This window comes from Antedon mediterranea, chromosome 4 (assembly GCF_964355755.1).
Source record: "Antedon mediterranea chromosome 4, ecAntMedi1.1, whole genome shotgun sequence".
NCBI lineage: Eukaryota > Metazoa > Echinodermata > Crinoidea > Comatulida > Antedonidae > Antedon > Antedon mediterranea.
The window spans coordinates 9,683,484-9,696,468 of record NC_092673.1 but is presented as its reverse complement, the minus strand read 5'-3'; the positions used below and the strand labels follow the sequence as shown (position 1 = coordinate 9,696,468).

General features: G+C 34.8%; 1 protein-coding gene across 2 annotated transcripts in view; it reads left to right on the top strand.

The window, feature by feature from the left end:
* The window catches only part of LOC140046571 (U3 small nucleolar ribonucleoprotein protein IMP3-like), a 105,940-nt gene that overhangs the window by 19,813 nt on the left and 73,142 nt on the right, over positions 1–12,985 (top strand). For both annotated transcript variants that reach the window (XM_072091270.1, XM_072091269.1), the window contains exon 2: positions 2,764–2,871. In XM_072091270.1, coding sequence (XP_071947371.1) covers positions 2,764–2,871 — 108 coding nt within the window. The remainder of the gene's footprint in view (positions 1–2,763; positions 2,872–12,985) is intronic.

Here is a 12,985-nt window from a genome sequence, read left to right as displayed (position 1 = left end):
AATAATATGTACATTCTGAATCAACTCTGAATTCAAATCAACTCTCTAGCATTAATGGTTTTCGAGATATGGGAAGACTGTAATTTCACCCCTAATTTGCATATTTCATGTAACTTGTACTAATAATTTGCATACTTTCAAGGTATTTGACAAAGATGTGATTTTGGGAATTACAAAGCGGTCCTATGCTGACAATAGGAAAACTGTATCCGAGTCACTTCAGTCCAAAAAAATTATCTACAGACATTTTAGTCGCATTATGTATGCAAACATTGATAAATAGGGTCAAGGGTCAATTGTTGTATTTCCGGTCATTTTTTCGTAAAATGTTTCATTAGAGCAAATATAAATATGTACATTCTGAACAAGTTTTTGAAAAAATCAACTCTCTACCTTAGCGGTTTTCGATACATATAGGAACCTGTAATTTCACCCCCTAATTTGCATATTTCATGTAACTTGTACTAATAATTTGCATACTTTGAAGGTGAGTGATACAGGTGTGATTTTGAGATTTACTAAACATTCCTATGTTGGCTATTAGAAACCTGTATCCGAGTCATTTGAGGGCAAAACAAAGTCTCTACAGACATTTTAGTTTTCATTATAATATGCAATATTGAGAAATGGGGTCGAGGGTCAAATGTCATAGTTCCGGGCATTTTTTGTAAAATGTCTCATTACAGCAAATATAAATATATACATTTTAAATATTTTAGTGAAAAAATCAACACTCTAGCATTAGCGGTTTTCGAGATATGGCAACGCTGTAATTTCACTCCCTAATTTGCATATTTAATATTACTTGTACTACTAATTTGCATACTTTCGAAGTGCATGACGAAGTTGTGATTTTAGGAATTATAATACAGTTCTATGGTGGGTATTGAAAAACAATATCCAAGTCATTGAGTCCAAAATAAAGTCTCTACAGACATTTTAATCACATATTTATGTAAATATTGAGAAATGGGGTCAAGGGTCAAAATTTGGTACTTCCGGACATTTTTATGTAAAATGTCTCATTAGAGCAAATATAAATATATATATTCTGAACCAGACTGTGCAAAAATGAACTGTCTACGATTAGTAGTTTTTAAGATATGGTAACCCTGTAATTTCACCCTAATTTGCATATTTAAGCTAATTTGCATACCTTCGGGATGAGTGTCAGAGGTGTGATGCTCAAAAAATAATCACCTTATCATATGTAACCATTTAAAAAAAAAAATCTCTGGTTGCAATTTGTTTCACTCAAAATGCTAGATTGACTAGCCTATAACTGAGAGTAAAATATCGGTATTTTTTATATCGTCGATGTATAAGACGCACCTTATATTTCATCAGAACAATGTTTTTTTAAAAATTGTAATCAATATTATTGTAATAATATATTTTGTTATATCTACAACAGCGTCCTTTATTTAGGTTTTTTCTTACCTAGACTCGGCCGCGCCCAGCCTCAACCGGGGCCTCAACAAGTTGTTTCTAACTTGTTATTCATGAGTTTCGCACCCGCAACATCGAGTGCATGACCGTGTGTGTAACACGCTCGTGTGTGGGCTAGCCTCGCTCGATCATTTCGAGAGGGCGCACGTTTTCACGGACAATCGTATTCGATTAGTATCTATGTATCCGAGAAGTGTGTACGCTAGGTCCATGCTATAATCACCTGGCGAATATACTAGTCGAATACCGTACAACATGTGGCCGCCGCCAAGAAGGGCTTGCGCTGGGGGTACGGCGATCGTGCGTATAACTATAAATAAATACTATTCCAATCGTAAACGTTTACAAATGAAATTTTACCGGAGCGCCTTAAACAGCTCCATAATAAACAAATCTTTTCATCATATTTAGTATAACATCACGCTAAAATTCCTTGAAAACTAGGCAGAAGCAGGTTGCCGTTACGTTAGTACACTGTAGCTAGGCCTAGCCTACTCAGGCCTAGCCAACGAGGTAACGATATGTACACTCTGTGTGGTGAGGCATTTATGTTCGGTGTATAAGACGCACCCTTAATTTAGAGGTCAAATTTGCGTGTCAAAAGTGCGACTTATACACCGAAATATACGGTAGTATTGCAATACTGTAAATACGTGTTAACCATTTTTGGTCGCCATTTGAATCGCAAATTTCTTACTGTGTGTGTTACTATGGTTTTATTTTGCTTGTTTGCACTAGACCTTCCTATGGTAATAAGAGGGTTAAATAGTACGTTATGGCTAAAGATACGGTACCGTATCCATACTTTTAAAAACTAAAGGTACGGTAATTATGGAGGGCGCTATGTAATGTGGATGTTAATCAAATAGGTTATTGCATTGGTTTCCTGCAAGCCAGCTGTGTAGCCTAGTGGGCATGTGATGAGGCTTTGGCTTAAGGGGTTGGAGGTTCGATACTCTTCTTGACGTCTTTTTTTTATTTTTTTTTTTAGTTTTTAATTTAAGAGAGATTATTTAGAGGGTTAGGTTTTTAATATTTAGGAAGGAGTTTAATATTTAGGAACGAGTTTTATATTTAGGAACGAATTTTATATTTAGGTACGAGTTTTAGGAATGCAATTTTACCGTACTTTTAGCAAACGGAAGCGCCCTCGATAATTGCCGTATCTTTAGTTTTTAAAAGCATGGATACGGTACCGTACCTTTAGCAACGGCGTAAATAGTAATATGCAATTAATCTGAGATAAGCGGTTTTCATTAAATCTCACTCCTACCTGGTGTAATAATACTGTACTGAAATGGATTTTTTTTACAGGTACAATAAATTGAGTCGACATGTTCGTCAACTTGCAAAAAAGATTAGACAGCTTGATGTAAAGGATCTGTTCAGAACTGAATGTACTCAACAACTTTTAGAAAAACTGTATGTATCATTACAATTTGAATCATTTCATCTCATGAAAACATTTTCAGAAACAATAATAAGAATATAATTGATATAAGTTCATATATAAGATATTGCCTGGTTAGAGGTGATATTGTTTACAGTCGATCAGGCCTGGTCTAGGCTTAGTTATGTCATTATAGTATCTTCGATGAATTTAATCTTATCGAAATCAAAAATGTATGCGTTATGCATTTTAGAGTCTTTCAATTTAATGTAGTTTCATATTTTACCCGTAATAAACTTCCCTCGTGCGTCAGTGTAAACAAAACAACATGCGGGAAATGGTAGAGTCTAACGGGGATTTAGCTAAACACACACGTGCATCTGAGTGGGGTGTCGGCCGCCGGCTTCTGTGTTGTGTTGTGTGTAAATAAATAATCGGGATAAATTTCTCGCCCTGCCAGAAACGCTTCGGCGCAGCCTTGATATACCGTTGTTGTACATGATTTTGTAGGCCTAGGCCGGCGGTTGTGCACTTTCGCACCTCTTGAGCATACCCAATTTAAAAACATTAACCCGCTGCGCGGCGGTGATGCTGAGTGACCGTGAAGTCTAGGACACGATTTTCGCCTGGTACGCGATGGAAGCCGTCACACAAAAATGACCAGCCAAGCGTAAAAAACAAAAGTAACATAGCGTTCAGGGGATTTCAGAAAAATGTAAAATGTTTCTTATTAAATTGATAACTGTATGAATGCTGTATGATTAAAAACAATTTGAACAATTTGTTTTGATCATGTAAAATAAAATACAAAAAGAATATTTATTTTTTTAATCATACAGAGTGATTTAGGTATGGTTCTTTATCTCAATACCTTACAAAAATGTTCAGGGAACAGTGTATAGACCTGTTGACATAGATAAATTGATTAAAATGTTTTTACCATTATATTTCAACAATTTTAAATTTTGGCTAAAAACCGATTCATTTGGCTAAATTTAATAAAATTTGACTTTAGCCATTTTGGCTATAGATAAACTGATTTGACTAAAAAAAATATTTTGACTTTCGCCAAATGGCTAAACAAAATGAAATGTTAGTGCTACCCCAGAGCCTAAATATGGAAAAAATTAAAATAAAATAGTTACAATAAACTTCTAATTGTGTATTCTTTGAAACATTTACGAACCCTGATTATTATTTATATTGTTTGTTCAGGTGTAATTAAAATATTAAAATAAATTGCAACCGACCGAAAATGCTAGCTAGTGTAGGCCCTACTCAGCCTTATTAAAAACAATAAGGTTTATCGCAAATAGCGTGCGCGACGTATGGTGGGAAGGATTTGGGAGCAAACGTCACGACGCGTACGTACAAACAACAAATCATGTACGTACACGTTGTGACGTTTGCTCCCAACCCCTTCCCATCATGCATTGTAGAAGCTATTTGCGATAAACCTTATGATAAAATTCCTCCTCACAGCGATCGACACGCCTGGCGCCGTGGGAGGATTGATCGCTAAATTAATGTTCGAATTGGAATAAAAAAGGTAATTTTTTATGAAATGTATTGTATACTTGCTTGACGAATCCTTTGTCCATTAAATCAGCATTCTGCAACCCTTTTTGCCACGACTCCATGATCCTATTTTGGGAATTCTCGCAACCCAACATCGCATATTTGAGCTTACATGGTGGGGCCTTTGGCCGGAAATGACACTCTAATAATAGCGCGCTCGCAATTGGCAAAACGATCGTAGCCTACTTAGATTTCGCATTTGGCTACAATACAAGTAGTAAATGCCAGAGTGAGATTTGATGGTAATTATAACACATATTATTAGGGTATATCTTGCAGATTTGTTTTGCCCATGACTGGTTTTCATTTATATGCTCGTCTGATACATTGCCATCTAACTCAAATGGACCAGCTTGGCTTGATGTACTGTAGATGACCCAATAAACATAGAATAAAAGAATGTAAGGGCCTGTTTCTGCTGCATAAAAATAACCGGTTAAAATCGGTGTGAATAAATTAAAATCGGTGTGAATAAATTAACTCCATTTTCTTGGCAGCAGAAACAGGACAAATTTGTGTTAACCGGTTAAAACGCAGCGCAAAACCGGTTATCGCTGAGTAATTCTTAGCTGCAACACGAAATAACGGTTATTTGATTGACAGTTGTGACCCCGGGTCAGATACCGTCGCGTACCATGTGTGTTTTCCTCATGGTTTTGACAGTCGAACGAAGAAGTGAACATTTATGTGGATAAATGAAATCACAAGATATGTTATTCAGTTGTTGGGGGAAGAGAAAGTGCGGGGAAGGATGGCAGGCAATAGAAAAGATTCACAGATAATATAAGAGCATTTTTGCGAAAGTAAAAAAGGAATTCGGGGTGAAGTTCCGAACTACCCAAGCTAAACAATTTGAGGCTTCAATACACGCTCGCGAACGGTAGGCCTATGGTCCTATAAACACCAAACGGAAACAAAAGGGACAAAAGAATGTTGCATACCTACCAAACAAGAATAGATAATGGTTAATTAATTATGAAAACCCACATTTTATCTCAAAAATATCTCAAAAATTTATGTTAAAAACGATGAATTTAGCAACAAAAACTGAAACCAAACAAGCATATTTATGGCATGCCCTTAGTGCCTTTAATAAATGAACAATCTTACTTTTATCGTTTTACATAATATAATTTTTTAGAAAAAGGTTATCAGAGCCTTTGATAATATATTAAATATAATTTTATTAAGCATAGAAATGGGTTATTATTCATTTTAGTACATAAATATACGAAATAATGTTCAATACTCATTGTTCTATGAAAAGGCACTATGTGCGTGCGATATTCTATGACTCTCGTTTGATTTCAGTTTTTGTAGCTAAACTCATCGTTTTTAACATAAATTCGGATGATTTTTGCTATAAAAGTTGGGTTTCATAATTAATTAACAATTATCTATTCTTGTTTGGTAGGTATTGCAACATTCTGAGTCTCGTTTTTTTTCCGTTTGGTGTTCAGTAGGACCGCGCCCGCGAAAGACAACAGTCGTTTAGGTGGGAAGGGAATTAGGCAAGATAATAATTATCCTAGGCGATCAGGCACTGCACTACCCTCCCCATGTTATTGAAGGCGCCATGAGAATTAATGTAAATTAGCGATGGTAAGTAGGCTTCACAAAAAACAAAACTTGTAGACCTGGAGACAATATTTTATTATTTTAACATGTTTGAGATGTTCGGCGATATCACACACGTGTGTACTGACGTCGATGTAAACAAACAGCCAACTTACTACTTCCGTCTGAGTGTATTGCATTTTGGGTAATGATGACGTTTTGCTCGACGACCACCCACAGATTTAACCGGTTATTTCGGAGCACAAATTGAGTAGAAACGCGTACGCGGTCTTGTTATTGTTATCTATTTTTAATCTATTTTAAAATAACCGGTTAAATTGCGTTATGCAGCAGAAACAGACCCTAATTAATTTGAATGTAAAGAAAAAAAATCTGTATTTAAATAAAAAAAGGAGTTGAAGCTTTTTGAAGTTTGTGAGCAAATCAGGTTGTGGACTCCTTGAAAAAAAATGAAACTAAAATCATTTAGTACAGTAGCTTGAAGGAGATCATAAAATGCTGTAAACATTAAAAACCTCGTGGTCACTTCTATTTTTGTGTCCCTGTGCGTAAACTTCCTATTAATAATCTTTTAAAAGTGCAGTTTTCTCGTGTTAATGTATGTAAAAATAATAGTGTAGTTCAAATGTTTCCTTACATCGATATTTTTAGTTGTAATACTTCTGCTTTTAATGTCATTTTGAATAATATATAAATCTGTTTGTTCCTTGTTCTTTTTTATGTAAATCAAATGTATATTTTATGGCGATCCTGTTTTGGTGTTTTTTTCTTTACACTGTTGGATCTTGAATAAATAAATAAATAAATGAGGCCTGGCATCACAAAAGCGGCGCAGAGTCGCAATCCAAACTTTTGAGATATTTAGCCTTGAAGTTCAGAATGTGAAAAACAGCCTAACCTATCCATTTTAAAATTTCAATAAAAAAAACGATAGTATTAACACTTATCTTTAACATATCAAACTCTTGTTCATAAAAAAATATGACAAGTATGTGTATTTTGCAATTATTTAAGTCGTTTCCATTGAAAATCATTAAGAAATTGTATTTTTGTTCACTCAAAAATCAACTTTGTTTATGGCACTTGTTGTAAACAAACCGCTATCCCGAATCACGTCATGTTTGGTACCTATCTGTTCGAAAATATATCAGCTAACATAATTTTTAACAACAATTTTTAATCTAGCCAATGGAAATTGGTTTTATTAAGGTGTTAGGTTGCTGAAATTTCTAACAAGAATTTGTAAATCCTTGACTGTGATTGGCTATAGTTGGCTTTTGTTTACGATGAAACAACATGGCTTTGATCTTAGTTTCTCGAATGAACGTTTATACATTTTGTGAATATTTAGGAAGTTAATCGTTATTTTTATCCATATATTTTAAAGAAATAACAAAAAATATAATATTATGTACCACACAGTGATATATTTTCGACTAGTTTGCCGTTATTGAGAAGAAAATAGCGAGTTTTGGCAGAGAGTCTTGTCGCGTTGATTGGCGGGCTAGGCTAGGCCAAGCTAAACGGCGTCGCTACTTCATTGTTGATTTTCTCAAAATGAAGATTCCCTCAGCTAGAAAGTGACTCATATGTTTTCATTAATAACTCTTCATATAATAAACCAATTTTAATAAACAACGGCTCATTTTAAAGCTTATTAAATATAGATTACGAATATATAAAAATCTAAAAAATTATTATTTCCGACACTATGCTGATTTTGTGAGGCCATGCCTCAAATAAATAAATAACAATCTCTTGGCAATATGACTAAAAAATGGCAGTCAATGTTAGCATTGGAAGATTTTTTATTTATTTATGAAGATCAGTTTTTTAGATACAGTGCAAGTCAAGGTCAATGGTCAATAGTGCAGAAAAATTGCATTTCCTATTACATTTCGTCAAAATGTTCCATAATCAGTGAATATAAATATATATGCTCCGAGTATTTTGATACCAATATCTTGTTGATATCCAAAGGGTTACGGAGATGCGGCCAATTGGGCGCCATTTTGATCTTTGGGCTGTTACCGTGGTTATGGGATCGTGAAAATTTGTTACCTAGCATTTTTGGTGTCCTAGCACCATACTAAAGTGAAATCAGGTGAAATCTGACTTTGGGCATTAAAATCCTACGGAAATACACGAGGACCTTGAGTATCACTGCTCTCTTGTATTCCACTCCTCTAATTAACACTAATATCCATATGTTCTCCACTACCTTGAAACCAATCATATAAAACATCATTGTCAATTACATTTATTATTAGGTATCCCAATGAAAAAATTCAGATTAATTTTTTTACTTTTTCTTTCAGTTAACCATAAAGAACTTAATGTAATTAGCATTTTGCAATTTAAATTATTGAAATCTGATTACCCGTTCTAAATTTATGGTTATTTAAAGTGGTAAAAAAATATATGATTTTTTGCCTAAAAATGGTGTTTTTTGCAGTTAAAATTTGAAGCATTTTTAAAATGTGATAACTTTTACAATAATCAGTTAAAAGTTTTTAATTTTGTTAAAGTAAACCTATAGATATCACAAAGTTGTACAACTCTATTTTTTTTGGAGCCTCAATGAAACCTATTTTTAAAATTTATGGAATGCAAAGTTGGTCCGAAGGCATTTTGCGCCCATTTTTGCTGGAATTCCCTAAAAAATTAAAAACTGCAATTTTTCAATGACCTGTAACTTTTGAACTACTGAGATGTGTAATATGAAAAAAAAAATTTTTTAAAGTGGAGCTACACTCAGACTTTCTCAGCTTATATTATGTTTAAGTATGTTTAATTGAAAGTGATTACAAAAAAAAAAAACAGGAAAAATACGGAAATATTTTCCAAAAACTCATTTCTAAAAAATCGGTCAGAAAATAGTGTTTTTTAACAAATTACAGTTTTTCAGTAACTTAGGGGTTATTAGTGTACAATACGTCGCGAAACGCGTTACACTTAGCGACTGACGCGTTTTAGTCGCCGGTCAACGCATTGATGAAATGTCTCCCCTTTGGTAAATTATGTGTCGAAAAATGGGTGTGTAGAAAGCGACGACCTCGAATTGGACGACCCCAACGACCCGGGCGACCTCGAATTGGACGACCTAGAATTGGACGACCCATAACACGAAACCGACGACCCCTATAATAGCCTAGCCTAGCCTAGGCCTAAGTATGGTATAACATCCCGAAGCCGAACATAACCAAAGATCTTTAAACCATACCTTATATAATACTCGCAAGCAAGCAATTGATTGAAAAAATACAGAAAAATCGCCATTTGATACTGAATGTGTCGACACGAACAAACGAACAGATATGGAACGCCAAGAGTGCATCATTAAAACTGCATTCGACTCGATTAGCACACGAAATATCATAAACATGGCAAACCAGGCCCCTTTTTCAGCGGCAGGTAAGGTTTGACCATCCAGCTCCATGGTTTGACCATGGAGGTATAAAAATATTTTGACCGTATACAATGCATGTGTGAAATGTAAAGCTTTCTTATGGCCCTCCCCATGCAGGATTAGGCCAAGTTGAGCCGCCGACAAGTTGAGGCGCCGCCAGAAAAACGTTATTTTCTATGAAACGCCAAATGCTTACTTTCGCCGGTGCTTGTTTCTATTTAATAGAAGTTCTATTTATATTAATTATTAGATATAACGATGTATATTCCAAAGTTTATATATCACGGTTTTTAGTATATATTATTAAATATTATAATTAAAGAGAAATAATTATGAATATCTGACTTGTAGATTCCAAAATATAAGGCCTAAAACATGACCGAAAATGATCGTTTTTAGCCAAAAATGACGTAAACATGTCCCCTCAGGCGGCAGTTGAAGTAAAATAATTGCATAAAATCACCGTTTTTTAGTAAAATATTTTTAACATTGTAAAATTCAATAAAATATGATATTAAAAGATAGTAAATAAAAAATAATAATTATTTAACCTCATTCGAAGAATATCAATACTCTATTAGTCCTGAGAGACAACGTGATATTACGTGGTAGGCATACACGCGAGAAAAATATTATGGAACCTTGAAAGATTAAAAACAATTAAATTATTAAATATGACTACTTTCCTTTGCTGTTTCAAACCAACAAAATTGTAGTATGTATTTATTATTTATTTTCACGACACAATATACCTAAAGACCATGAACTTATGTAGGGCCTACTAGGACACCACTCTATCACTATGCGAAATGTCGTAAAAGACGCACTGGCCGTTTCATAGAAATTACCGGCGGCTCAACTTGACAACGTGTTCAAAATATGGAACATACCATTCGCTGATAGGGTGAATTAGTGTATTAAACGGAAAACGTCACAACAAACTAGCGCGTATTTTACAGTAACAATATTTTACTCACTACAATATTCACCGGGTTATAATGGTTGAATCTTTAAAATTCTGAACGGGATTTACGCCTCATGCACCATTTTAAAATGTAGTTCGCACAATTATCATGCACAATACGTTTGTAATCTATGTTTTATCGATTTCAATATAGATTTAGCTATAAGGCCAAAAAAAAAAAAAGTTTGCCCTCCATGCCCGAAAATTGTTAGGGAGGGGCGGGTGGAAACATTATTTTTTTTTTAAATGTTACTGAAAATTGTATCTTTCGCTATTTTTCTGTGTATTTATCGGAATTATTAAGGTTTTAGTAACAAGATACAGAATAAACACATATTTTAAATTGCTTTAAAACACGTATTTGAGGAAAGTGGCACATTTCTGGAATGCCAGGACCATTCTACGTCAATGTGTACCCGGCCCGGCCCGGTACGTCTACTTTGGTACGAATTTGGCCCAGCCGGTCGGCCGCTGCCTAGCGAACGTCGAATAAGGAACCAACTTCACGAATGAATATATAAGTAACAGCAGGAGATTGGTTTGTGGCGCACGGCATATTTACCGCTGGGAAATTATCAATTTCAAAATTTTGGTCTAGCCTAGCGAATGCCGAACGTCGAATAAGGAACCAACTTCCATTGACGAATGTCGAATAAGGAATAAGTAACCTAGCTTTACGAGCTTCCTATTGTCTTATTAATATCTCTAGATTCTAAAAACAAGCGTTGAAGTTTCAACATAAAATAGATAGAGGGCGTAGTTGACTCGACTATTTTTGTTAAAAAGATATGGCGCTTTTCTCTATGTTCGCTCAATACAATCAATTGGCAATGCAAAGTAGGCGCAACGTCGTTCGTAGGTAAATAAAACATTGGAGTTCAAAACGGAAATAGTTATTGAGTTATGCTTTGTTTGTGGATATTTAAACGATGAATGTGTATATTTTCTTAGTAAACAATAATAGTATAGGCCTACTGGGTATTCGGCCTACTAATAGGCCTAGTACTAACTACTAGTACCTAGGCTTAGGCCTGGCGCATACGGCCTCTTTAGCTTTAGCTCTAAAACTAAGCAAAAGCGAAATTCATTAAAAAAAATTCAAAATAAAAAACTTTTTTAAAAACTCCGCCCCTAGATTTCGGCGATTTAGGGGCGGGCGTGTAGGGCAAACAAACTTATTTGAATTTTGTTATTTCAAAAGTGATACCCCTCTGTGCGCTTTCATTGGGATACCTATCTACGTGCGCGCTAGCCGTTCGCCGAGTCCTGAAGGTCTCATTTGGGCATCATTCGCCAAAATGGCGAAAGCAAATTATCATACATTTTGAAGGCCTAGAGCTAGTTAAGTCCACCCCACAGTACACAATAAAGTACAAATATCTTGCCACCGAAAGCACCGTATATTGTAATAAAATACCCTAGCCTACTATTAGTTACGCTTACCTACTCTAGTAGCTGCTCTCTAAAAATAGTCAGAACAACGTGCGTCAGCGAGGGAGCCGCCATATTTGTTGTTATTTTAAGACGCCCTTAATTGGTAATAATTATTGTTCTGGATTAGTCATTTTGAATCACATGACCAATTCGTGGTTCGTAGACTTTAGTAAATATCGGTTATCCTAACTTGGCCGGATATCTGCTGATGAGACGAAACCGGGGCCGTGGGCCTCGGCTCAAACAGAGAGAGTTGATCAGAGGCTATACTAGTTTCGGCGGGCGGCGAATCCTACCTTGGATTAGCGAATTATAAAAAACAGAAAAAAAACCTAGGCTAGGACACCAACAAAATATATATTCCATGTTAAGATATTAATCTCAAAGATGTATTGTCCCTTTGACTAATTCCAAAAAAATAAAAAAATAAAAGATTTAAAAAAAAAGTAGTTCATTCTGAAGTATCATAATAGTTATTAACTTTCACCAAAAATTACTTGAAAAAAAAAATCATTTAACTGAAATACAGACGTTTTTTTGTTCCAAAAATAACTTCCATCCAGTCAAAGTTTTCGATCAAAACATATCTCATAATGTAACGCGCTTGTGTGGCTACTCCGTATGCATAACCATAAAACTTCTTCGTGATATTTGTGAAAATACCTTCTCATCCGTGACGAGTTGTAAACAATCCTAATTAGCATCATGCATAATGCATACTCGTGGTTTGAAATGTTTGTTTACTTTCGTTCGCGACGATTTTCCAGACGAAATGTAATCAAATTAATTTAACTGTTAATTACGTAAACTTGTTGTTTTTGGCTCGAATTTTCGACTTAAAGTGAATAACTTTAATATTACTTTGATATGGCCAATTTAAATTTAGAATATTTTGACCTTCATTTTTGTTTTGTTTCAAGGGACAATACATCTTTAACATTAAATTATTATTATGAACATGTGAGAGTCGTGGGAAGAGTTTAGGGAGAGTATTACGTTTCATGTCATGTGACATAAAATCTAGGTACACGAGTTTAAAAAAAAACATGCGATAAAACAGAGTATTTTATTTCATGCCATGTGACAAAAAAAAACTAGGTCTGTATTAATTACGGTCTGTCGGCACGGCACTCTTTTTGAACGACCGAGTGAACGTTCTGATACTATTTTTAGAATGTATTTT